General features: G+C 48.9%; 1 protein-coding gene across 1 annotated transcript in view; it reads right to left on the bottom strand.

Moving 5' to 3' along the window:
- Positions 1–15,049: 15,049 nt before the first annotated feature.
- AGO2 (argonaute RISC catalytic component 2) overlaps positions 15,050–26,724 on the bottom strand; it is a 49,035-nt gene continuing 37,360 nt past the window's right edge. The window contains exons 13-18 of the mRNA XM_021688819.1: positions 26,233–26,323; positions 23,472–23,666; positions 21,343–21,477; positions 17,427–17,528; positions 16,591–16,790; positions 15,050–16,311 (exon numbers count right to left, since the gene is read on the bottom strand). Coding sequence (XP_021544494.1) covers positions 16,203–16,311; positions 16,591–16,790; positions 17,427–17,528; positions 21,343–21,477; positions 23,472–23,666; positions 26,233–26,323 — 832 coding nt within the window. The 3' untranslated portion in view covers positions 15,050–16,202. The remainder of the gene's footprint in view (positions 16,312–16,590; positions 16,791–17,426; positions 17,529–21,342; positions 21,478–23,471; positions 23,667–26,232; positions 26,324–26,724) is intronic.

The raw sequence follows: 26,724 nt of genomic DNA on the forward strand, positions 1-26,724 counted from the left end.
GCTCAACGGGGAACCTGCTTCTCCCTCTCCCACTCCTCCTGCTTGTGTTCCCTCTCTCGCTGTGTCTCTCTCTGTCAAATAAATAAATAAAATCTTAAAAAAAAAAAATTTGTATATTGAAAATCTCTCGGGGCACCTGGGTGGCTAAGTCAGTTAAGCGTCTGCCTTCAGCTCAGGTCATGATCCCGGAGGCCTTGGATCGAGCCCCTTATTGGGCTCCCTGCTCAATTGGGAGTCTGCTTCTTCCTCCCTCTCTTCCTCTGCCCCTGCCCTCTCTCAAGTAAATAAATAAATTATGTAAAAAAAAAAAAAGAAAGAAAATCTCTCATTTTACTGTTCCTTTCTTTACAACCAAAGTAATTGTTTTTACTGTTCACAAGAGAAAACTATAAGCCCTATTTTTTTTCCCCACTTAAATTTTTGGCTCTTGTCTCTTTAGTCTCTTTTTAAAAAAATTGAGTTATAATTTACATCTAGTAAAATCATCCTTTAGTGTCCGATCTGTTGGTTATGTAAGTATCAATATATGGGACAGTTCCATCACCCCAAATATTCCACTGTATCCCCGGAGTCCCTTCCCTTATCCCCAGGCAACTGCTGTTGTTTCTGTTCTTGTTTCTAAAATTTTAAATTTTTTTAAAAATCCCCGTTTTGATACAGTTTTGAGCTTTGACAAATGCAGAGTTGCGTAACCACCACAAGATTCAACACTGGTATCACCTTCCCCCAAATTCCCTCCTGGTTAAATCCATTCCAACCGTTTACCTTGGCAACCACTGCACTATTCGTTACCCATATAGAAGTTCACGGACTTTTTCTGGAAAGGGCCATATAGAAAACATTTTAAGATCTGTGGGCTATATAACCTGTCACAGCTGTTGAACTGTGCCATTGTAATAGAAAAGCTGCCATAGATGATACAGAAAGGAATGAATATGGCTTATTTCAGTGAAGCTTCAGTCCTGGACACTGAAATTTGAATTGTATAATTTTCATGGGTCCTGAAATAGTCTTCTGATCGTCTTGAAACATTTAAGAATGTAAAAGCCAGGGCGCCTGGGTGGCTCAGTCAGTTAAGCGACTGCCTTTGGCTCAGGTCATGATCCTGGAGTCCCGGGATCGAGTCCCACATCGGGCTCCCTGCTCAGCGGGGGGTCTGCTTCTCCCTCTGACCCTCCCCCCTCTCATGCGCTCTGTCTCTCATTCTCTCAAATAAATAAAATCTTTAAAAAAAAAAATGTAAAAGCCATTCTTAAGCTTATAGGCTGTACAGAAACGCAATGGGCTGGCTTTGGCTCGCAGACCGTGGTTTGCTGACCTGCCTTTCCCATGTTGCATAAATGGAACTCTACGGTACAGAGCCTGTGTGTGCAGCTTTGGTAACGCACAGGAGAGTCACGTTACTGCGGGTCCCACTCCTTACTGCTGAGTAGGCTCCCGTGGTATGGATATGTAGTAGTGTTTCTCTGTTCCCCAGGTCAACGGATAATTCCCAATTTGGGTTGTTTCCAGTGTTGATGATTACAAATAAAGCCCTAGAAACATTTGTGTACAGGTTTTGTGTGAACATAGGATGTCCACTTGAGTGAACATACTTGAGTATATACTTAGGGGTGGAATTGTGTATTTAAGTTCATAAACTGCCAGACTTAACAAAGTGGCTGGACCATTTTGCATTCCCACCAGCAGTAAATGAATTTCAGTTGCTCTGCATCCTCTGCAAAACTTGGTAATTTTTTTTTTTCTAATTTTAGCCATTTTCATGGGTGTAGGCTTTAATTTGCATTTCTGTAATGACAAATGTAGAGCATCTTTTTATTTGTTTATTTACCATATTTTCTTTGGTGAAGTGTCCAAATCTTTTGTCCATCTTTTTATTGGGTTTTTTTTGTTGAGTTTTGAGAATTTTATGTATTCTGAATATAATCCCTTTGCTAGATTATGGGATTTGCAAATATTTTCTCCCAGTCTGTAGCTTGTCTTTTCCTTCTCTTGACAGCATCTTTCAAAGAGCAGAAATTATTATTTCTCTTTGAGAAGTTCTTAATTTTGAGGAAGTCCAGTATGTCAGTTTTTTTCTCTGGGGATCATGCTTTTCTTGTATCTAAAAACTTGTCATCAAACCCAGTCACAAAGATCTTCTCTATGTATTTTTTTTTGCGTGGAGCCCAACATGGGGCTTGAACTCCAACCCTAAGATTAAGACCTGAACTGAGATCAAGAGTCGGACATTCAACCGACTGAGCCACCCAGGTGCCCTGTGTATCTTTTTATTTAGTTTTTATTGTTTTTATTTAAACAATTATCTTTTTAAAATGCCATGCATGGCCCCTAGTATCTATGCCCCCAGTAACATGTTGCTGTTTAAGAAATCCCCAGGAAAAATAACCAGCTGAAACATTCTTACCACATCCTAAGCACTTCAGATCCAGTTATTTAGGGAGCCCCCCCTCCTTGGATTCTCCTTGAGCCACACACCCGTCTGTTACACTAGCATCCTCATTATCTCTAGAGCCTCACTTCTATATTTGTATCAGGTTACCAAAACAGTTGATGAAGATTAATCTTTCCTAGTCAGAAATGTTAAAAATAGCTGATAGTAAAGTGGCTACTGGGAGCCACACCTCTTCTACTATTGTGTACCTGTTCATTTAATCCTCCCATAACTTGTAAAGTGTCTGTGTTTTACAAAGAAGGGGATGGAAGTTCGGGCTAAGGAACTAGTCCAGGACACACCTAGGAGGTGGTGGAATTGGGATTCAAATTGCAGACCACATTCTTCACTGGACCATGCAGCTTAAAAAAAAACAAAACAAAACCACTTTCTCCCCACTCTGTGTGGGGTACATTCTTAACTTGGCCATTAAGAACCTTCATACTGATCTTACTCTACTTTATATCCTATAGTTTTCCTAGGGGAACCTTCCATTCCTCCTGGTATGAGCTCCTCATCCTCTATGGAGCATAAACACCCTCTAGTCAAGGGGCTTTCTCTTCTGAAGTTTTTTCCTAATTCATGTAACACCATCATACAGGGTTTTTTTTTCTTATTTATTTTAGAGAGAGCGCACAAGCAGGGGGAGGGGCAGAGGGAGAGAGAAACCCAAGCAGACTCCATGCTGAGCAAGGAGCCCGTCTCAGGGCTCAATCTCACCACCCTGAGAGCACGACCTGAGCTGAACTCAAGAGTCGGATGCCCAACCGACCGAGCCACCCAGGCACCCCACCATCATACAGTTTCATTTAATTAAACAGCAAGAATGTCACAAGGTGAGCCTGTATGTATTAAGTAAAGAGATTAGAGATCTCTCATCATTTTCTTCTCTTCCAGCTTCAGCTAGCGTGTCCCAGGGCCAATGGCACAGAGGTGCTGTCTGGTTTTAGATACTACGTAAGCAAGAAGTACAGGGTCCTGGATGTCTAAGCGAGGGGTGGGGTGGGGAGAACTTCATCTTGATTTTGTTAGAAAAAACAAGACTAGAACAAAATATACCAGAAGTTTTAAGAATAATTACCTATCAGTGTTGTGGGTTATAAATAATTTAAAATTTCATCTTCATGTTCATCTGAATTGTAAACATTCTCTATAATTAATACATATTCTTAAAAATAAAAAAATAGCTTTCAGCAAGAACAAAGTCTTGGCCTGCTTTAGCGACAATGTCCATTTGGCATCCTAGGATTTTCAGCCATTTTTTGGCTCCCTTACGTCCAACCCTTCTTTCCCAACAAGCACATACTCTTTACAGTGCAGACAGTGGAGGTCATGGACATCCCAGAGTGGGGCCACCAGGGTTGCAGAGCGGTAGCAGTACATGTAACCCCAGCCCGGGCAGTGGGAGTCGCGACCCACCAGGATGCGAACCCTGGATGTGGTCAGCTCGGACTCCTCCCACAACACGGACCTCAGGGCAGGGCTCGCACTGCTCTTGACTGGGGCTTCGTTGAACAGCTTTTTACTTCCTCCTTTCTCGTGGCTGCTAGAGTAGAAACACCCCACTCCTCCTAGATACCAGTTTTATTTTTCCGATTCATTCCTGTGGTTTTCATCCCCAAACCCGAATTCTCAGGGAATAGTGCCCACCTCTTCTGAATACACTGTTCAAGGAATAGGTCCAATACTTGCAGACTAGGCCTCTAGACATCCGTCATGGAAGGCAGGCTCCCCCCTCGGAAACCTGGAATCTTAACTTGTGCAGAAGGAAGTGCCCAAATCTGCGAGTAATTGAAGATCTTTGGGAGAGGCAGCTGTAAATATGAGGAATTTTATTTTATTTTTTGCTGACATACTATGAGGCAAAACAAAATTGACACCATACAAAATAACTTTATAAAATATCATTCACATCATATTTTATCAGATTTACAGCATTCTGTGCATGTTAAGGGTTATGTAAGGAGGTGAAAAAACACTATGCCAAACTTTTAGTATTAGTTTATATACACACAGTAAGAAACAAAACAAGTTAACTGTTAGGTTTTCCATGAATTTATTGCAAAAATAGTGCAAACTACGTAACCTAGTAAGCTGTAAAACAAACTCGAAAGGACCCAGCTAAGCTTAAACATGACAATAGATGCTCAGTGTCTCAGCCTTTAGCTCTCTTCACCGGTTTATCTTTTGTCAATCCAGACCACTCCCCATCTGCTGGGTGAGGGTGAGTGCTGGGGATGGAGAAACGCGAAGACTGGCTCTTCGGAGACCAGAGCCGTCCGGCTGCCTGAGGCCAGGGATTCCTTTAGGATCATGCTACTTACTCAATGGCAATTCTGTGAGGTCTGTGTTGAAAACATTCAGATGCCATCATGTCTAAGTCCTTAGGAGGAAGTTCTCCAAACCTCTTGATGACATGGAGAAAAGAATTAAGAAAGCAGCATGAACAGAAAGGACTGGGAACATTATTGTCTGCTTGCACACACGGTACCCTTTTTCTCAGGTATATTTGGGTAAAGTAGTATTCTACTGGTGGGCAACCTTTGAACCAGATACTGGAGTTAAAAAGACAAAAACAAAGGATACTGTGTCCCGACAAGAGGAACTTTAAAATTTCTTTCAACAGTCTATTGGGGTCCAAAAAGCATAGATCTAAAAACAAAATAATAAGAGCAAAACAATGCTACATATAAAAGCTAAAGAAACAAAATGCAGCATATTCAGGTTCTTTTTCTTGAGGTACCTATATAAATTTAATCACCTGCCCCAAAGTACTCTTGTTAGGTCAAAGAACAAAATGCTGACTGGTGAGCCGATTGCGGGGCACTCATCACTACTGAGAAAGTGCAACAATGCTGATCTCTATATGCAGCATACTAACTGGGGAGCGACTCTTTACAAAACAGCTGAAGTACTGACCTGATGGACGCTTAACAATGAGAACACTTAACTAGAATCATCCCATTTTGTTTCGAGATCCTGCAGCAAAAAGCCTCCCAAATCAACTTTCAAAAGTTTTGCCACTAAGGAATGTTGGTCCTCTTGTAAAATTCAGAGATCTCTTTAAAATAGTAAAACTATATACTACAGGAAAGAGCCCTACTTTTTATTTCTTATTGGTATAAAATCAAATTCTTAAGACTCCAAAATATTGTGTTACCTCCAAAGAATTAAGTTAAAAAAGATCACCATAGTAGGAAAAGTCTAGAATTGTAAACTGCCAAATATAAAAGCATGGAAAATCATCGATCTCCTACCTTAGTTTCTCACCTGCCAGAAAGCTTGCCTAACTCATGGCGACCCCGGGCCTGCTGCTGAGTGCAGGCGTGCCGCCCCCTCCAGCCGGCCCCCCGCACCCCACTTCCCCCGGCTGCCCGCGGGCGCAGCACCTGCACCAGGATGGACAACAGTCCACTGGCTGCACGGGAAACAATATGCCAGAGGAGCAGGGGGCGCGGATGGCCACACAAGCCACAGGAGGAGCGCGCATGAGCTGTTCGTGGCTGCCTCTTCATTGGCACAGAAAATGAAGAGAGAGCTGTCGGTATGTGCATAGAAGAGTTTGGAATTTGTTTGTAAAATGTTAATTTGCTCTTGGACATTTTTTTCTTTTCTTTTCACAAGAGGGCAGTTGGGATTTCAATAGACGTGACTAGTTGGCTGGGGGTAATCTATCAAATTCCATGGCCAATTGGGCTTTTCTCCCCACCTGCAATAGAAAACACTCCATTTCATATGGATTTTTTTCAATGCATTAGGATTCAACACAAAAGGCACAAAATAAATAAAAATTTATTAAATAAACGGAAATTATGGTTTCAAGCTTTGTGTGGAGTTATATCTTGCTGTTTGGTTACTTTTTCCAATTTAATTTGACAGACTTAGTAAATAGCACCCAACTGTTTAACTGAGGTAGATCCACATTGTAAAGAAAGCTGGGTCCCCTCCATTTTATGTCTAAATTTAAGATGTTTTTACAAAAACAAAAATCCATATAATCCTATGCAGAAGCGATGGCAGGTGGCAGTACCTGAAGAAAGCTTGGAACGTGAGCAGGTTAGCAAGTAAGACTGATGCCCAAATCATACTCTCCATCAGCCATAAATAAATCTCAGACTGGAGGGAAAAAAGCCAAACCTTTAAAAGTAACCCTGAAAAAGTCTCTAGACTTTCAGAATAGGTCTTCTTGACTGACTGCCACCGAAATGCACAATGGTCCATTTTCATCAAGCAATGGCAACAGCCCAGCCAGACCAGAAAGAGCGAGTGAGCGAGAGCGAGAGATCTGGATCACTGAAAGTTTCCCTTTGTAACTCTGGAGAAAAGACTGGTTGGATTATGATATAGCATCTTGATCTGAACAGTTTAAACTCACTGCCTAATATTTTTGCATACTCTGAAACTTACAATTTAACATCTGATTAAGGCTTGAGTTACAGTGGCATTACCACCTAGCATCATGCAAGCATTGGACATCCTCAACACACAGGGAATGGCATGAAACGAGAGACAAGGACGTGAAGCCTCAGAAGTGTATTTAGCAGGTACTATAATTTTATAACGAATTTTACAATTCATGTAGCAAATGAGAAATTATACAGAGAGGCCAATGTATATAAATACTAGTTTATACAGGAACTTTGAATTTACAAAACAGCACTGCACGGTTTCTCTACCACAAGCACAAGACGCCGTTGCAAGAGACCGGCCGCACAGCTACGAACGGGTTGTAGACAGTACGCACAGGACCCCCCGATGGGCGCCCCTGTAGCTGCTCAGCTTCTTAGAAAACAGTAAACTTCCAATGGTCACGATACAGTTCGATTCAAAATATCTTCTAAAATGTTTTATTGTGGGGGAAATTAAGAAGGGGCAAGCAAGGTCCACCCATGGAACTTCTGAATTCATTTTTGGTTCTTTTTCAATTATTTTATAAAAATAAAATAAAACTAGAAAAGTTGATAAAACTCAGGGTTAAAAGCCCTCCATACGTATTCGGTAAGTAAGCCGCAGTGTACCAGAGGTAAGACAAATCTGCATGTAGACACTACATTCTTTTCTTGTATTTAACGAGTTCGCCACCCTGCTGCACGGAAACTTACAATTATGCTCTTAAAACTTTTTAAAAAGTAAAAACTCACTTGCCTCTACGGTTATAAAATATGAATTCATACCTTCAACAACTACATTAAAATCCACTATCAAACTCAGGACTCAAATTTCAATTTAGTGCTAAAACTACATACCTTCAGGAGTTCGGTCACATGTATATTTGGCTTTGAAGAGGAACCCAAAATTAGTAACATATCCTCCCCTCTGTAGCCGGCGCCTCTGCCGAGGGAAAGACCTTTGCCTTTCAAAATGGACAGCTCAGTAGAAGGAAGGGCCAAGAGGAGCCGCCAAGAATGAGTTTCTATGCATTTTAAAAATAAATAACATTGGATTATTTCCCCCACTTAAAAGCAATAAAATCATCCCTTGACAGGGTAAGGTGGTTTTTGTTTTTGTTTTTAATTAGACCATCAGCCAAGGAACTGCTCAGTACCTGGCTTGGAAAAGTTAAGAGATAAAAAATGCATTTTAGGCATGTCAAAACTGGGAGTCCTCTATGCACAGCTCACCCAAGTCAGCAGTTTCCCCACACACCACAGAACAGAGCGACACGAACAGAAAGCATCCCCGAATAAGGACAATAGGACTGAATAGCACCTTATGTCTGAGGACTTCACACGCAATTCACAGAGACACGATTCCAATTCCTCTTCTAAAAACCTAGTTCCAGGACACTAAATATTTAGCTTGGTGAATGACTCCGAGGACAAAGCCACCAGGTTCTGCCGATGGCCACGGTCAATGCCTGACTAAGAGATGGATCTTATGCGGATTTCCTGGAATCCCAGTGGACGTGGACTTGGGAAGGAAGTCCTGCGACTACGAGAACCTCACATTTTCCGACACAAGGCAGTGTGCGCGGGCATCACAGTTTACCGAGTAAGGAGCTGAGGAGCAGACACAGCTTCAAAGGCAGAAGGTCAACGACGGACTTGTGGAATGGTACAGGCTTACTTCCCAATAAAAACACAGCCCCAACATGATTCCAAAAGGACACTGAGGACCAGACTTTAAAGGCACAGAGGCTGAGACTGGGTCTTCCAGAACACGCTCAGTCTGGTACTGATGGAGACCAGAGGAAGGCCTGGTGCCGCCTGCTCCCAGGGTCTGAGGGACCTGCCCTCTACCCCCGCCCCGAGATCGTTCCCACAGTCTCTCTAGAGTTCCAAGGAGCCTCGGCTCCCCAACGCGAGCACCTAGTTCTGCCAAGTGGTGCCAAGGAGCCAAGCAGTCAGCCTGCGTCGCACCCCCGACCCGACTGTGTGGGGGTGTTCTTGGGATCAACTCATGGTTTTAAGGACCTTGATTCAGAAGGTACTTAATGGAGGGCGGCCTCAACATCTAGGTTCCTGGAGACACTTGCGGGGGGAAGAGTTAATATTTGGTGTTTTAGCTTTAACTCTGAACTACTTAAATCCAAGGAGGTTGTAAATAGAAGATAATTCAGCCTCCTCCCACCCCCCAAAAAGGGAATGGGAGTGAGGTAAGGATTCGACTCTTCAGTCATACCACCAAGGGCATTTAAAGATGCTAACACATCTAAATGTTTCACATCGACCAATAAGAGAAAAGTGTTAACAAAAGCACCAGTAATCTTCAGTTCCCTCTTCTCAAATAATTTCTCATGAATGCAAAGATGGTGGGAGAGGCCCACCCCGGGATTCTGGAGACATGTATGCAAAAAGCTGAGGGGTAGGTCTGAGTTCAACAGTTCACATTACGGAATCAAGGAGAGGGCCACTGTGCAGTGTCCCCCGAAACACCCTGAATGGGATTCTGGTTGAAAATGAGGCCAACCCAGAGCACCCAAGCAGTTCCAGAAACAGGTCAGCAGATGTTGTGGCTACCCACCCAAAACATCCATGCATCTTGGGGTGGGCTGTATCTACAAAACAGTGTAATCGCAGAAGTACAAAACATTCTTAGAAAGACTGCAAAGGACACTTAGCTCTTTCAGAATTAAAGCACGCCATGAGGCATGAAAAGCATCAAAACCCAAAACAACAGTGCTAAAGGCAAAACCTTCCCGGTAACGTCATACTTGGAACCTCTCTGGGCCAACGTCAGTGTCTGATGAACGTCCAGTGAGGGAGCAGAGCAACCTCCATGCACCCAGATGTCTGGGACTGCAAAACCACCTGCCTGCCCCTCAAGAATTTAAGCGCAAACCAATGGAGGTGTTTTGGAGCAAGTTCGAACCCTCCAAAGACGAGAGAACGTAGAGAACCTAAAGACGAGATGTGAAGGAGGCAGAGGGACACTGACGGACCCACACACAGTGCGTGGGCAAAGGACATTCTGACAGCAAAGTGGCTGATCACAAGGAGGGGTACCCCGAGCCCGAGCAATCTCTCTCGGGGCAGACTGCCTGTAAGTTAGCATCAGAGGACCCAGGGTGCCGGCAGCGGGAGCTCCTACTTCAATGCTGGCTGTGGACCCCGCGTTCCTTTCCAACAAAGGGCCCTGGACTCGAACAGAACATTTTGCTTTTAAACCGCAGATCATGTTTAAGTAGGAAGTGATGGTAACTCAAGGTTCCAAAGTCAAAGATCAACTATAACTGCGTGTTTTTTTGAAACCATACAGCCACTTTAGATGCATTATTTAGAGAGTTGGTGTTCCAGGACCTTCGTGACTTTACAGGGTGTATAGAAAGGGAGAAGGGTGCAGAGGGAGCCATTTCCAACCCATTCATGAGTAAAACAGAGAAGAAAGTGCTTTCTTACAGCAAACAGGAAAGTGAAAAGCCAGGACAGCAGGCCGTTTCAGGGCTCCCCCACCCCTGGCCCTGCGTGGAGATGCCCCCGCCAGCCTGTGAGGACGGCGCGGGAAGCTTTTCCATTTTCTGCCCGCTGGCTGCCTAGAACCCTACATTATTGAGCTGGGCAGCCCTGAGGAGTCCCCGGTCCGCCTCTGATACCCCCGAGGGCGAGAAGGGGACTGCCCACGGGTCACAGTATGGCACACACATTTTCAAGCCAGAACTGAAGAGAGAGAGATGTTCGCCATTCAGTTTATTCAGGCAACATTTTGGCTATTTTCAGTGTGGATAGCTACGCTTAAGAACAAGCATGAACCTATTGAGAATTCAGAGGTAGCCTTTATCTGCATTTCTTTCTTTTTAAACTAAAAGGTATTTAGAAACCACCTTCTGTAGTGATTTGGCTAAGCCAATACATTCACTTTAGACAATAAAATGGCAAAACGTAACCAACAAAGCATTAGGGAGGGCACCGCGATGGCATCGAACACACACTCATGACCGGTTCGGGTCTAAAAGCTCCTGTGTGTGTCCGATTCTGGGTAGCCTGACCACAAACAATTACACACTGTGGGCTGGAGCATGTACTTCTAATCTAGCAATATCACAAGGCATAAAGGAACAGCACTGGATTTCAGGTCTCTCTAGCATCTATCTATGTATGGGATAAGCCGCAAATGACACTTTTGACACCACAGCAATCTCATGTCTTCAGAACGGTGGCTGACCAGAGAGAAGCGAGGGGGGCCCCTCGCTAGCCGTCTGTTCACACTGGCCACGCAGGGGCTTCCTATCCAGACCGTCAGATGCTGGATGGGACCGGAAGAAAATGCATCAAGGAGCCATGGGAAAACAAAAAGGAATTAAACAGACCCAAAAGTGTTCAAAGGATTTATAATGAATCCTCTTAAAATCAAATCTTCAGACCTCAAGGGGAGAGCGGACTCTCCTTTCAACAGACTGCAAACTTCCTTTCTGTGAAACAAGAACACGAGGCTCGTTTGTCCTTCATGAATGGTCAACAGACGCGGTTACGGAGGCAGAGCAGAGCCCACGCGGCTCTAACACATAATACTGGAAACGTGGCCGTCCCTACAACAGAGCGACGTGTTGTGTTCATATCATTTTTGCTAACCTAAATCTATTTACAATCGTTTCAAACAAGTACAGCAGATGCAAAGTTGGACATAATAAAAAGGAAGTTGTCAAAAAATCAGTGCAATTATTTTGAGTTGAAAATTTTCCTTACAAAAGAGTCAGCATGTGTGTGTCACAGAGAGTTAACACGTGCACCGTGTCTACACTGAACACACGTCACCGCAGCCGAGCCTGCAGGCAGGGCGGCTAGAGATTCTTCTCGGTTACTTTGGGGAAGGGTTTAAAATATAAATAAAATATTTGCATTCTGAAAGTGAGGCGCACAAACACTGAGGAAGTTTCTGTTTATTGTACATTCCTTTCTCATGAGCGTGAGAGATGAGTCAAAGAGAGGTCACAGGGAGATTTCTATGGCTTGTCTGGGCCACTGGGATTGTCCACTGTCTGGATTATGTCAACTTCTAAAGGTCCTCCTAATGGAACTGCCTTAAGTGTGGAAAATGCCCATGAAAAATCCTTTTAACTGTCCACCAGATCAAAGTCCCGTTGAAGGAGTACATCCAGATCCTGACGGCTCCACGAAACAAGCCAAGTGCTTCCATGACGACGAGCAACCGAGAGAAGCCGTCCCAGCCCCCCAGGCCCCCCAGAGACAGTCTGGGTCCCAACTACTGCAGGACGCTTGGCTGGTCTACCCTTAACATATTGTATCAAATATATAATTTGACTGAAAAACTGCCTTGTAAAAATAAAATTTAAATCACCCTGCAGATCAATGTAAAGTTACATTGCTGCATATATAAGAAAAACAATTCATTCAGAAAAATTACATTTGTGGCTTTCAAAAATAAATCATCCGGCAAACTTGCAGGTAAACATTAGGCAATTTATAAAAGTTGGGGAAAATAATTTCTATCATATCCATCAGGTACCACATGCACTGGGATATCCACATCGGCCAAATCGAACCAGAGCAGAAAGAAAAAAATAAATAGCAACATTTGCATTTAACAACAATAAAAATAACATATAATATAACATCAGTAAAAGCAAACCCCCCCCTCCCCCCGCTGTAGGAACTGAACAACTGTCTTTTCCAACGAGCACTCCGTGACCAGGGGTAAACATCAGTAATAGCAGTGACCGCGGCCAACCTCCCAGAACACGGACATCACTCCGCTCCTGCCGCGTCCGTCTCGGGCCAGCCTGCTCAGTGGCCAGGGGTCGCCTGTGTCTCTAGAGAGCAAACATTCATCCAAGGGAGTGTGAGAACACTACCGAAAAGCAACGTCACCTTAAAAAGTAAAAGCAGACCCTACGATGTTGTATCAAAAGTGTGTATGGGAAGACTTCTCAAAACCAAAACCAAAACCAAACAATCCCTTTCTAAAAGCACACGTGTACCCAGTTTTACAAAAATGTATCAGAACTAGGGAAGTCTGAGCTTGGAGAACACAGGCAGGATGGAATCTCAGCATCACCAAAGGGCACTTCCATGACGCGGCGGCCGTCCTCGGCTCCCCTGGGCTTCCTTCATTGCTCTGTCACTAGGGTGATGGGAGGGCGGACAGAATGGACAGTGGTGAAGGGGTGGGAACGGTCATTCTTCTTAAAGTGAACATTTTAAAATCTACTAGGAAGAGTACCAGTAAAAGAATCTGATCGGGAGACCTCTTTTAAAGAGACGAGATAAATCCCAGTTTTTCTTTTAAATGAATCCAGATTTCTACATCATAATTTTCACATTCAGTTTGCTTAAAGCAAGGCACACCTTACTTAACAGTGGGGTAGGGCAAAGCCAGCGCGCAGACGCCTCTCAAATCTGCAAGGGCCCCAGGCCTCGGGCGACCAAGCGCAGGCGGAGGACGGAGCTACCCTGGGAGCCTGAGCCCTCTTGGGGCCACGGAGGCCGAGGCAGCCCTTGGGGTGGGAGCAAGCGCAGTTAGAGACGGGCAAGGGCCCCTTTTGGCTTCCACGGGAACTGGGCTCAGACTTAGTCTACTGCACTTTGAGGTTTTACGCTATCTCAAAATTTATCCTAATAATGGGGGCACCGGTAGAAATTTGGGAAAACAATTATTTACCTGAGAAATTGTAACTACAGCCATTTGAATTCTGAATCATCAGATGCGTACAAAGGTGTGCAGCTAAGCTAGCTGGAGACGTTTGGTCTATTAATGATTTTAGTATTAAAAGTTTTATAAAACAAGCACAGGGCTACAAAAAGAACCCTTCTCAAAGTCCTCTGGCCCATTAAAATTAAAACCTTTCCTTCAAAATGATAAAAAAAAAATTTCCGATCTAATTTTCTGCCAGCGTGCGATCTCTCCTGGGTGTTGCCTTCACGAGCATCTGCCTGTGCTGCCAAACGGCCCCTCCCCGCTGGGCCCTCGTGCTCGGGGGAGAGGGCTCCTCAGAAAGCTCTGGATCAGGGGTCCTCAGACTTGAGGCAGCCCTGGAGCCCCAGCTGATGGTATCAAATACAGACGTCCAGCCCCGGCCCCGGAGACCCGGGGTCAGGAGTCTGCATTTTTACCAAGCACCACCACCAGCCCAACCACCCGGACCCTGTTGCGGGGAGTAAAAACACACCTTTGAGACACATGGTTCTAGATGATCCTAAAAATGGCTGAAAACTAACCTAATTTTAGATTTCAAAAGTGTATTAGTGAAAAGACTCCCCCCTTAGCTGGAATGCTCCTGGTAATTTAAGCCAAGAGTGTATTGGTGTCCTTCTGAAAGAGGAGAAAGTGCCACTTGCCAATAAAACAACAGGGAATTGCAACATTTCTTAGAGCAGAGGCTTCTGTTCGTTTGAAAAGACCAAAAAAAAAGAAAAAGAAAAAGAAAAAAAAAAAACCCAACCAAACAAAAAAACAAACCCAGAAACAAAAGATACAGCAAGAAGAGGCTAATGCCATTAATAAGACACCCACATGCACACACAGACACACACACGCACACATCACTCTGAGTATATATCTTCACAAATAATAGTCACCCCTTTGTCATCGCCACCCAAATCTCGGCCGAGTGCCCACCACAGCTCCGCCCGCGGTTCCCTGCCCCTCCCGCGCGCCAGAGCCGGCGGACAAGAAGACAGGGTGGGCGCTATCTCCAGCACGAGGCGCCCCGTCGGGACCCTCGCCCCACCGCAGTGCCAGAGGTAAATGTCAGGCTGGGCTTGGGGGGGCCATCAGCAGGGAGAGGGAAACCGACAGAGCACAAAGCAGCACTAGGGGAAGGCGCGTCTCCTTCCCGGAATCTCTACACTGAACGTGGATTTGATTTTTTTTTTTTTTTTAATTGTCTACAAGGACAAACAGCCCACTTAGCACAAACAGAGTTGTCCGCTGGTACCCCTTTTCAAGTTGTCCATGGTATCACGCTTAGTGCCACGGTTTCTAGATGGGCAAACCCACGTCTGGGGCCCCGAACGCAAATCCCTTCTGCCGGCCTTGCAGCCAGCCACCTCCGAGGGCCGGGGCTCGCCGCGGGGCCGCCCGCTCTCTGCGCGTTTCAGTGCATAGATCCTACGAAACTCGTCTAACAGAACCATACACAGACAGAGGTACACTCTGACACATGGGCTTGTTTCCCAGGAATGGAAGAATAAATACATTCCGTTTGTGCTTCATCGGCTGAGCAACACGCGGGGACAGGAGGTGGGGTGGCGGTGGCGCGGGGCCGCCGTGCCTGCGCCCGGTCCTCCTGAAGGTACAAGGCTACGCAGTCTACGCGGGGGAAGGCGGGTGGCGGTCACATTGACTCAAGTGCATACTCCTGTACGTCAGCACTGAGAACCACAGGAGGTGGTCCAGTCACCAGGCTCCCACTCGTGATATGCTAAACAGATCACAATAAGCACCCCGTAGTCAATAAAATGAAAAACAGCATCTATCTATCACATTAATACTGCAAACCAGATATATATATTTTTTCTCTTACATTAAAGACATAACAGTGAAAAAGGATTGTACTGTATTTATCACCACAGACCCGTATTCTTTAGAAACTTTGGAAAATAAATGTCACAGTCCTATAGGACAAATCTTATGATTAGACTGTCGGCATACTGTCTTTTTTCTTTTTTTAAATAAATTTTTATTAAAATGGCACTTGTCTGCCAATCGCTCTGGACCTATAAATGTTGTAAACACACACGGCCCATCTTCTGCCCCCGCTCCTTATTTCGAGCTGAGTGAGAGGCGGGCAGTGGCGGTTCCAGACGCCGGTGGGCGCCTCGGCGGGCCACCTGCCCTCGGTCCCGAAGAGCTGGCGCCAGCCCTGTCAGGGGCACGCTAGTACCACTCTGACATAAACTTTAGTGACCACCTCAGAATGCTCAAGGCTTTAAAACCACAGCTGTGCTCTGTGTTGCTTTCACTCTCTGAGAACGTTCACAGCTAGTTTGAGCCCACCAATTCCATAGAGAATCATGTGTTAAAAACAAGTAAATTGAATGACCAAATAAATTAAAAATGTTTTAAAGCCCTGAGTTCATAGACTGGTTTTAGGAGATTTTTAGGAAACACGGGACTCTATTTTAATAAGCAGCTTATAGATTTTGGCAAACCATATTTCCTACGACAATGGGGTCTCATACAGGTCTGCAGTTCAAAATCCAAGTTTGAAATCTGGGACGGAAGGCATTCTGGAAAATGGAGAATCTACTAAAATCAATGACGTCTCATGTTCGATGCTGGCTGTCACGGAAGGGCTGGGCATCTGTTGGTCTGAGTGTAGCTGGTCTCATGTGAATCCAACTCGGTACACAATCGTAAACACTAAAACATGTCAAGCAAAGTACATGGTGCGCAGGGTGTCCTGATGAACCTGGACTGCCTTTGCCAACGCTTGGTGGTCTCGTCCATTACTCTGCCCGGAGGTATGGCTTCCTTCAGCACTGCGGGGACGGGAGGACAGAGAGAGAGAGAGAGAGTGCAGCCTTTAATGCACCACGAGGCAGTGCACTGAGAACAAGTTAAGACGAGGCACCAGCTATCTGGGGAGGTGGCCACGCAGCGACCAGGCGGCGGGGAGAGGCGGGCACCTGGGTGTCTGCGTCACGCTCGGCTCCAGCCGACGGGGCCCCCCTGCTTCCCACTCTGAAAGCGCAGCTGCCAAAGCCGGTCTCAGAAGCGACCCCTGCCGTGGCCCCAGCCGGGAAAGGCACACCACCCACCTGTCATGTTCTTTGTCCACCAGGTGGTACCTGGCCCGGAAAGCCACCAGGTGGGCGTAGTATGCTGGCGCCGGGATGGACACGGATCGCGTGCAGCGCACGTAGGTGTGACACAGCTGGTAGGTGAGAATCTGCAGCTCGTCGGAAGAGAAACGATTGTCATCCCAAAGCACGTGATAGTGGGAAGGCCTGCTTGTTCCCTAAAAGCAGATGAGAGGGTCAGAGGAGTGAACGTGCGAGAAGTCCAGAACTCACCTACACGAGGGCGCTGCTGACAAGCCACGCTTCCATCACCCTCTGCACGGAGGACTCAGTGGGAGAACGCTTAGGGGCAAAAACCTGTGGGCCCCTTCACCGGTGGGCAGAGGCCAGCAGTCTTGAGGTGACGATGGGGCACATGGTGACCTTCCCTGTACGTCCTGCAACGTGTGTGGCGGGAGACAAGGCCGAACCCCGCTATGTGGGCAGGAGCGGATTCTGAGCACGTCCGTCACCTGCCGCCCTTCCCGCGGCCTTGTTACCACTCCGACCTCAGCTCGTTCGCTAAGCTCAGGGTGCACGGGACACCCTGGACCCCACCGGTGCCCCTGGCCGCTGCACCCACTACTTGCGCCTGACCTCTTCTCACCTAAAATGGGAACCCTGACCACAGCACGCCGGTGGGTCCTTCCTCCCCAGCACCCCACGCCCCCCACCCTTACCTGTCCCCTGGCTACCCGCCCAACTGCCCTACGCGCCCACCGGGGTGCTTGCAGGAGGCTCGTGCTCCGTGTTTGCGGGGCATGTGGCCCACGTCACGGGGACACCGAGACTGGGCAGCGGGGGCCTGTCCTTACCTGGATGCCGGCGTGACTACACAGGTAGAAGTCAAACTCGGTCGGGTGCGTGATTTTCGTGTCCACAGTTGTGCCTGCTGGAATGTTTCCACTTTTCCCAACCTTCGGCAATACAGGAACCCGTCAGGTGTGTCCAGGGACCACAACGGAAAGCAAGCAAGCACGTCAGTCTCGCTCACACCACCTTCGGACGCTGGGCCTTCCTGACCACAGGTGGCCCTACCTCGGTGTCTTTAAGTTGGCTAACTAACACATTGGCTCGGCGCAACAGCATTAAAAGAGAACCTAACCGATACTAACCCCTAGAGATAAGTAAGTTCCTGTCCTATGAGGGCTGGGTTTTCTCCCCCCAGGTCTCGTAAAGGGAGAGAAGTACAGCTGTCTTCCCTTCACTGAAGAATCTGCATGTAACGCTAGAAGGGCTCTTCATTCCCGTGGAGGTCACCGACATACAAATCTAAAACCGTGCACGATGGGCACCTGACGGGCCATCATCCACGCACAAACACACCCAATATTCAAGGCAGAAGAGCGAGAACACCCTGAAGGCGGTCAGGAGCATCTGCACTTGGTCGGTGGCTCAATCACCACCACCCAAGAGGGCATGCTGATCCCCCCGAGACCGTCCGAGAAGCAGGGGGATGGACTGGGCTACACATGATATCAAACCACTTAACTCTAAGTTTACATTCTAGTATCACAAAGTCACTGAACACCCAGCTACTGCTACTGGGCCAGCAACGCCACCAAAGCTCTAGGACCCAACCCATGATCAGTAAGTCACTGACCTTTCAGTTCTGCAATTTTCAAATACACACACGCGCGCACGAATCCCCAGTGTAACTCCTGTGCACCTTCAGATATGTATTTTACTTCTTGCCAACTTTTTTCACACCTTCCTATTTTTAAAAGTAAAATATTTGAAAATAGTGCCCCCCCTTTGCTTCCCTTCCACGTAGCAGTCTCAGATTTAGCCTTTGTGATTCCTACATGTACTTTTATTTTTCCCTACACATTTAAGTCTCCATCAGCACTATACTGTGTTACTTCACAGGTTTTCCAACTGTGCATGGGTATCATATATATTCTGCTACTTGCTGTTTTTGTTCAATATTTACGATTTGGAGATGTATTCATGGGATACACAGAGTCTATCCTATTTACCGCTGGGCAGTGTGCCAGCATAGGAATACACCACGACCCTTCCTCCTGTTAGTAGACAAAGTTTTTGCTATCAGAAACAACGCTGCAATAAATATTCTTATACTCGTCTCCTTATACACACGCAGGTGGGTTTCTCAAGGGCTAGAATTACCAAACTGCATCCAAGCTGGCTTATCAGTCTGCACTCCCATCAAAAGCACAGGAGAGTCTTCATATAATGCACTTACTCTGTGCCAAGGATGATGCAAAGTGCTTAGTGTGTTAGCTCAGCTCACCTTCCCAGCATCTTTAGGAAGGTGCGACAGGGAGGCTGACATCCGTGGTGATGCAGCCCAGAGGCTGAGGGGTGGGCTATAGCCAGGCTGTCCGGCTCCAGACCCAAGCTCCTGACCATGGCCCAGCACCCACATCCTTGCCGACACTTTGCTATTATCAGGATAACTTCATGAGTCCCCCCAATATTTCCCATTCTCTGAAAAATTTTGTATAAGATCATTCTTTGATGGTTTGGTAAAACTTGCCTATAAAAAATCTGCATAAACTTCACAAAATAAGATAAGTACTTTCTCCTTTTTTCCTATTCTCTGCCACACTTTAAGATCGATCATCCATTCTTGAAGGTTTGGTAAAGCTTGCCTGTAAGACTCTCTGGGCCTGATGCCTTTTGGAAATGAGGATTAGATTATCCTCCAGAGCTGATTTCGGTAATTTATGTGATTCCACAAAGAACTCTCTGTATCTATTTCTTCTTTCTCTTCTAATGTATCTATCAGCATAAAGCTGTTACTATCCCATGATGATTTCAGTAACACATCCCCCTTCTGGGTCATAGTCCTCTTTTTGCTCTTAATATTGTTACAAATATCCTTTTTTCCTTGTTGAGTCTTGCTAGGTTTACCCATCTTCAAAGAAGCAGGTTTTGTTTGTGTTCATCTGCTCTGTCTTCTTCATATTCTCCTTCATTATCTCCCATTCTGAGAGGGGCTGGGGGTAGGAACAAGCCAACTTGGAGCCCCCGTGACTCATGGCAGGGGCAGGTTACAGGTGGAGGAGGGAGGGAGCCCACGCACACTGGCTCCTCAGCCTTCCCTCCGCGCCCGGGACTGGCAGCTCTTCTGTCCTTCCTGTACCTTCAGCCTCACTGGGTGGTTCTTCTTATTTTCCGACAGATGTATCGAAGTCTAGCCTCTTCTCTCCAAGAACTGCTTCAGCTGCACTGCATAAAGTCTGACATGAAATTCTCTTTTTATTCAGTTCTGATTACTTTTTTGTAATTTTTATTCCCTTTGCATATTTAATGTGTGTGCTACTTAGAAGTGAATTTAAAATTAGAGTCTTTCTTAAATGTCTTTCTAGTTCTACTGCTGATTTAAAATTTAGTTGTATGATTAAAAAAAAAAAATGTGGGTTGCCCAATACTGAGGTTTGGAAATCTCCTGAGATCTCCTCGTGACCGGGTACAAGGCAACTTTCATAAGCCTTCCACGTGAACTCGACTGTCAACGGCTGCATGCTAACCGTGAGACCTGGCCTGGTCACTTCACCCTGCCAGTCTCTAGCTTTTACCCATCTGTGGCTGCCCCAGCGTCTGACACTGGGTGGTTAAACTTGCCCTCTCTGACGGTGGGTTTGTCGGCTTCTCCTGGGAATTCTGTCAGTTTTTTGCCACACTGTATTTTTTTCCCTTTATACATATTGTTAGGTCACTGCGTTAGGTACGTCCAAGCTCGCAGTTGTTCTATCTTCTTGGTGGCTCATCCCTGTGACAAAGTGTCCCTGTCTCTCACTAGCAATCTGTACTTTGTCTTTCGCTTAGACAATGAGAATTTCTCCCTTGCTGTGCCTTCTCTGGCCAGATGCGAAGCAGCTGCAGGGCTGCTGGCTCTCACTGCAGTGTCTCCTTCCCTCGGGGGATGTCCTTTTTCTCAGGCATCTACCTGACGCTGTGTGGTTTAGGACAATAGTCCATGTGTAGGATTATTTTTATTTCTCCTGGTGGAAACATGGAAAATACTTGTGACAGGAAGATCCCTACCTTTCTTCAACTGTCAGATCTCTCAGCTGTTTTATCTAGAAACCCTGCCTCTCCCTCATGCTCCTTATTCTTATTCTGGAACGGCTGGGAGGTGCACCCGAGAACCGACATACAAATCTAAAACCGTGCACGATGGGCACCTGACGGGCCATCATCCACGCACAAACACACCCAATATTCAAGGCAGAAGAGCGAGAACACCCTGAAGGCGATCAGGAGCATCTGCACTTGGTCGGTGGCTCAATCACCACCACCCAAGAGGGCATGCTGGTCCCCCCGAGACCGTCCGAGAAGCAGGGGGATGGACTGGGCTACACATGATATCAAACCACTTAACTCTAAGTTTACATTCTAGTATCACAAAGTCACTGCCGCCTTCAGCACTCCAACCTCCCCCAAGGGTCCCCAGTTTGCGGTACCCCATCTACTCTGCCCATTTTGCCACGGCTGCCACAGCCTGTTTCAGAGCCAGCTCTCTGGTAATTTCTTTACTGGACAAATGATGTCTCCTGCCCGCTCCTGTCCCAGGCCCGTGGGATTTACGGGTCCAAACGTCTCACCAGACCGAGGAGAGCCCCTCTCCGGCGCCGAAGGCTGGGTCTCTGTGAAGCCCCTCTGCAGCGTGGCTCTGGGCGGGGGCTGAGCAGAGACCCGTGTCCCTATGGCCCCACAGCCCAGGGCCAACCTCGGGCCGCTCCTTCAGCCCCAGAGCCTCACCCTCTCGTTCTTGTCGGTGCAGAAGAGCCGCGTGTGGTGCCTTTTCTGTACCACTATGAAGGTGATCCCCGGCTGGTAGTCCTTTTCTAACTTGATGCACGCCTCGCGGATGGCCAGCAACTCGTGGTGGAGAACCTGAGGGAAAGGAAAGCCGTTTAAGGATGATTCTCTTTTTACAGCCTCTCTCTACCTTAGAATAAATCCCTTAATGACAGCACTATCTGCCCAATACGTGCAGTTCCGGGGTTCCGGCTCCCCTGGCTCGGGATTAGCGGCGCGACTTTGCCTTTCTGCTTTCGGGTTTTTTTTTCATTTATATAATTGAGCAGATGAGACCCAGGTTTCACAGCTAAACGGTTTAAACTAGAGAATGCATAAAACTGCTCAGCACGGTTTCTGGAATGTTCTAAGTGCCCCATAAATGGCACCCACCATGGGCAGGAGTAATGGGGCACAAAGGGAGACATACACAGGAACAAATCAACAACTCGTTCTCTCTGCGGGAGAGGAGGAACGCACACTGGCTCAGGAGTTAGACCTGAGTTCAAACCCTAGCCCTACCGCCAAGTAGATGTGTGGCTCCGGGAAAGCCACTGATCCTCTCCGATGCCCAGCTGTTTTCACTTTCAAAATGGGAACATCCTACCTTGCAGGCTTGCTGTGGAGACTGAAGTAAGTACAAAGCGCTTGCATGTAAGCACCCGGGAGACAGGGTACAAAGACAGTAAGACACTGTTCTCACCATCTGGGTCAGAGATAAACAGGCAAACAACCTATCACGCGGTGATGAGGCCATTACAGGGACACACACCTCATATTTTTAAACACTGCCCGAATTAAAATCGTGTTACGATGTTTCCAACGTGTCTTGGGTTCCGCGTTGAGAACCCAAGCTGTGGGGATTCCGTAAGGCGTGGGCTTTGTTCACAGAGCGATAAACACAGAAGGCACTGACCCCTCTCCAGCAGGAATGGCTGTGGTGGGGGTGGGGGGCTGGGGGCACAGAAGAGGGGAACAGTCTCAGCCAAGGGAACCCAAGAGGTTTGGCACAAGAGGTGCCTTCAGGGTCGGCTGGCACACACCAGACTTTAGAACTGAGACGGGGACAACGCAGGAGCTCCCAGCCCTGCTTCTGCAGAAGCTCTATGAGGCCTGGCCAGAGTGTCAATTCCATCCTTCCCGCCGACTGAGGGCCTGAGGGGGACGAGCTGCGGCTCCCCTCTGGAGCAGGAAGGTCCAGGCGATCCTGCTTATGCCCAGTCGGGCGGCCTGCGGCCTCTGAAACACACGAGTGCAGCCCTCGGGACGCCTTCCCGTCTGGGCGGGTCTCCCATAGGATGGGACACAGGCCCCCACCCCTTCTGCCTTCCCTAACATCCCCCGGTGAGGCATGCGCCGGGACGGGGTACGGGGGGGGTGGAGGTGTAATTAGCTTGGACCGATGTGGAGGAGACACAGCCCGGGCATCTATCTCCCGAGCTCTGGGTGAGGACGGACTCGCTGCCGACCACAGGTCACAGTGACGGGGACGTAAGGCAGGTGCTTGGAAGCAGAGCACGGCAACAAGCTCCCCACACCCGCTCCCTCGCCCCTCCACTCCCCCGTGTCTGATGGCACCCCTGCCTTCTGGACAGCCCGTCACCCAGGATCACATCCGGATGGTGGCCAGTCCTGTGAGCCCTCCTTCCGAAGGGGCCCCCGCCCAGCCGTCCTCCCAGCCCCTGCCAGAGTGTCCCCATGCCTCTGTGGCCTCCACCCTGCAGCCTGCCTTTCCTGCCACACACGGAGGTGACCCCCGGCACAACAGTGTCCCCACCTACAGACTCCCCACCGCCAAGCCTCCGGAAAGGCACGCAGCCCCAGCCTGCACGGCTGAGCTGACCCAGACTCGACCTCCCCGCGGCTCCTCGTCCCTCCCGTCCTGCCGCGTCCCCCCCCCTCCCGCCCCGTCCCCCCCGTCCTGCCGCGTCCCCCCCGTCCTGCCGCGTCCCCCCCGTCCTGCCTTGTCCCCCTCCCGTCCTGCCTCGTCACTGTGTCCATCGGGGAGCCCGGGAGGCCACTGTGCAGGACGGATGGGTGACTCTGGGGCATTCTGAGACCCCAGGCAGAGAGAACTGCGAGGCGCCCACCTGCTGGAACTGGCCCTCGGAGACGCCGTCGCGGTAGAAGATGATGCGCGTGGGCTTGAAGCGCGTGGACTTGTAGAACTGGATGAGGAGCTCGCGGACCATGGTGGCCAGGTCCTGGATGATCTCCTGACGGTGCTGCTGAACCCGCACAGTGGCACAGTAGCGGTTGGGGTGCGCGTCCATGCTGCCCACGACCTGCCGGGGCAAGGAGGAGCGCTGCTCTGGCTGCGCCCGGAGCGCGGGCGGGGACACCTCGCCACCCCAGCCCCACGGCGCGGGAAGGGGCAGTGGCCTGTCGGGGGCGATCTGCTGCCTTGGTGGGGTTTTGGGGACGTGGGCAGTAACGTTTGTAAACACAGGACAAAGAGTAGCAGCTGCTGAGAGTGTCTAACAAAACGTGGGCAATTGGGCACCTGGGGGGCTCAGTCGTTGGGCGTCTGCCTTCAGCTCAGGTCATGATCCCGGGGTCCTGGGATCGAGGCCCGCATCGGGCTCCCTGCTCAGCGGGGAGCCTGCTTCTCCCTCTGCCTCTGTTCCTCCCCTCTCTCTCAAGTAAATAAGTAATATTTCAAAAACAGAAATCATTGGGGCGCCTGGGTGGCTCAGTCGTTGAGCGTCTGCCTTCGGCTCGAGTCATGGTCCCAGCGTCCCGGGATCGAGCCCTGCATCGGGCTCCCTGCTCGGCGGGGAGCCTGCTTCTCCCTCTCCCACTCCCCCTGCTTGTGTTCCCTCCCTCGCTGTGGGTCTCTCTCTGTCAAATAAATAAATAAAATCTTTAAAAAAAAAAAAAAAGTGGGCAATTATTCTGATCCTTTACTCTGCCCGGGACCCAAGGTGGCTGAGTTCAAGCAGCCCATAGAAAGCAACGCGAGCAATCCCCAGCTTTTTCAAAGCACCTTGCTCACCCAGAGAAGCTGTCTGCCAATCAGTGCACGTCCCTGACCCCCTGAAATGGCAGACCGGCCCAAAGGCTGGCCCACAGGTAGGTGCCTGAAGGGGCCACGCCGAAGGTGCCCAGAGTACAAGGGACACAACTATGCCCCGTGCTCTGCTCATCAACGAGGAAGAGCTGAGAAATACCGCACAAGGTAAAAACCGCACTCCAGGTCGGAAGTGGAGGTAATCTGGATTGCTGAGCCAGGAGGCGGATTCACGTTACAGAATGCTAACCTGACAGAGGAACACAGCCCCTGAACGACACCAGACGCACCCTGTGTGCCGGGGGCCTGCAGCGGACCCAGGGAAAGCCTGCACCTCCTGGCTGGGGATCGGACGCACCTCAGGATCCCGTGCGGCTCAGAGGGAAGCCCCAGGCGGCCAGAGGGTGGCTGGCACTGCTCACCTGTGACTGCTCCAGACAGGGCTGCTGTGAGGGAGGGAATGAGCACAGAGCCCCACGTGCAGGGGCCTGGCGGGCACGGTGGCCCCTAACACCCCGCACAGCGCACGTCCCAGCCCTAAGCCTCGCAGTCGTTAGCTCCGTTTTCTACTGTTTGTCTTGAGCAACGGAGCTTGGCCTTTCTGGACTTCATGTGTCAACTGAGGAAACTAACAGTGACCCCACGCGATTATGGCTCTGTAGTTACGCAGCCAGCCTGGAGCCTGGCATGTAGCAGGTGCTCAGAAAATGCCAGTATTCTCTAATGAGCCTGGAGAGTGTGACAAGCGTCCCTAGGTGGTGTCAGGCACGGGACAGAATGCACAGCAGCCCTGGGGGTGCTGGGGACACAAACCTTGCGCCTCACGCCTCCTTCCCTCCACTTGGCTGCCCGGATGCAGAACCGTGGGGTGTCCAGTCAAACAGCCCCGAGGGAGCGCCCTTGGCCCTGCATTCCACATTTCAAGTCCACACTCTTCTGAGTACATGTTCGTCTGGTCCTTTTTTTTTTTAATTTTTTTTTTTTTTTTTAGATTTTATTTATTTGCGAGAGAGAGAATGAGAGACAGAGAGCATGAGAGGGAGGAGGGTCAGAGGGAGAAGCAGACTCCCTGCTGAGCAGGGAGCCTGATGCGGGACTCGATCCCGGGACTCCGGGATCATGACCTGAGCCGAAGGCAGTTGCTTAACCAACTGAGCCACCCAGGCGCCCCATCGTCTGGTCCTCTTGAACCAAAGGCCGTTAGCTGCCCCTCCCGGGCACCATCAGCTCGGGGCACAGAGTGGGGGCCCAGCTCAGCCTCCGAGGGCAGGAGACAGCCAGCGAGCGTGTGTGGGGCACAGGTGTGCAGGGCCTGGGAGGCAAAGCCCCCGGAGGCCCAGACAGAACTCACGGGTAGAACGAGGGCAAGGCCTCCATTGAACCCTGGCCTGTGTACGTAACTACTTTATATTTAGTGTTTTATAACAAAAGATAGGAAATGTTTAGAAGGAGTGCAGCATAAAGAAGGTGGGTACACGAATCCTGCGCAGTATCTGCCCCAGTGGGCAGAGAGCCCCCAGGCCCCCCAGGACAGGAGCCACCCCACAGCCGGCCTCCCCTGCAGCCAGAGCTGGTCCGCTTGGGCTGGGCCTGCGGGGAGCGCGACCTCATCGCTTCTCAGATACATTTAGCCACGTGCAGAGTCCCCTCCAGATACCTATTTTTCAGGAGACTCTGTTTCACCAACTGCTCCGTGAACCACAAAGGTTATTAGGAAGATGCTCTGGCCCCACGCTGCCATGGCACCATGCACCCTCCCACCGGCAGCCTGGCGAGGGTGTGGGTCCCACGAACGGTAGGACGTCACCCACCGCGGCCCAGCGGTGGGCTCGGATACTCACGGCAGCGATGGAAGGCTTCTTCCCGTCCCCAGCGGGTGGGTGAGTGACGTCGGCCCCCAGAAAGATGACGGGCTGCTGGAACACGGGCGGCCTGCAGAGGGAAGCCGGACCATCTGAGGCCTCTGGCCCTGAAGAGCATCACTTGTGTGGCAAAGTCACTGTGGTTGTGTTTGTAAAGAAACCTCGTATCTTTGAATGGTCCCTACAGAGAGCCTGGCTGATAAAACCACACCAGGTCTGAGATCTGCTTCCAAATAACCCGGTGCAGGGATCAGGGGCAGGAGGAGCAGGGGCTACCAAGACTGGTCAGGTGCAGACGGCGTTGAGGCTGGGCCAGGGAGGATCCTACTTTGTGTACGCCTGAAAGTTTCCACGGTCATCACACCTACTGAAACTCTCTATGTATACAGGTTATGTGTTTATAAGACAGTGATTATATATGCAAGACTCAATGCACGTAGGAGTCCCATACTTGGTTCCGGCCTCGGACCT

This window comes from Neomonachus schauinslandi, chromosome 4 (assembly GCF_002201575.2).
Source record: "Neomonachus schauinslandi chromosome 4, ASM220157v2, whole genome shotgun sequence".
In the NCBI taxonomy this organism is placed as follows: domain Eukaryota; kingdom Metazoa; phylum Chordata; class Mammalia; order Carnivora; family Phocidae; genus Neomonachus; species Neomonachus schauinslandi.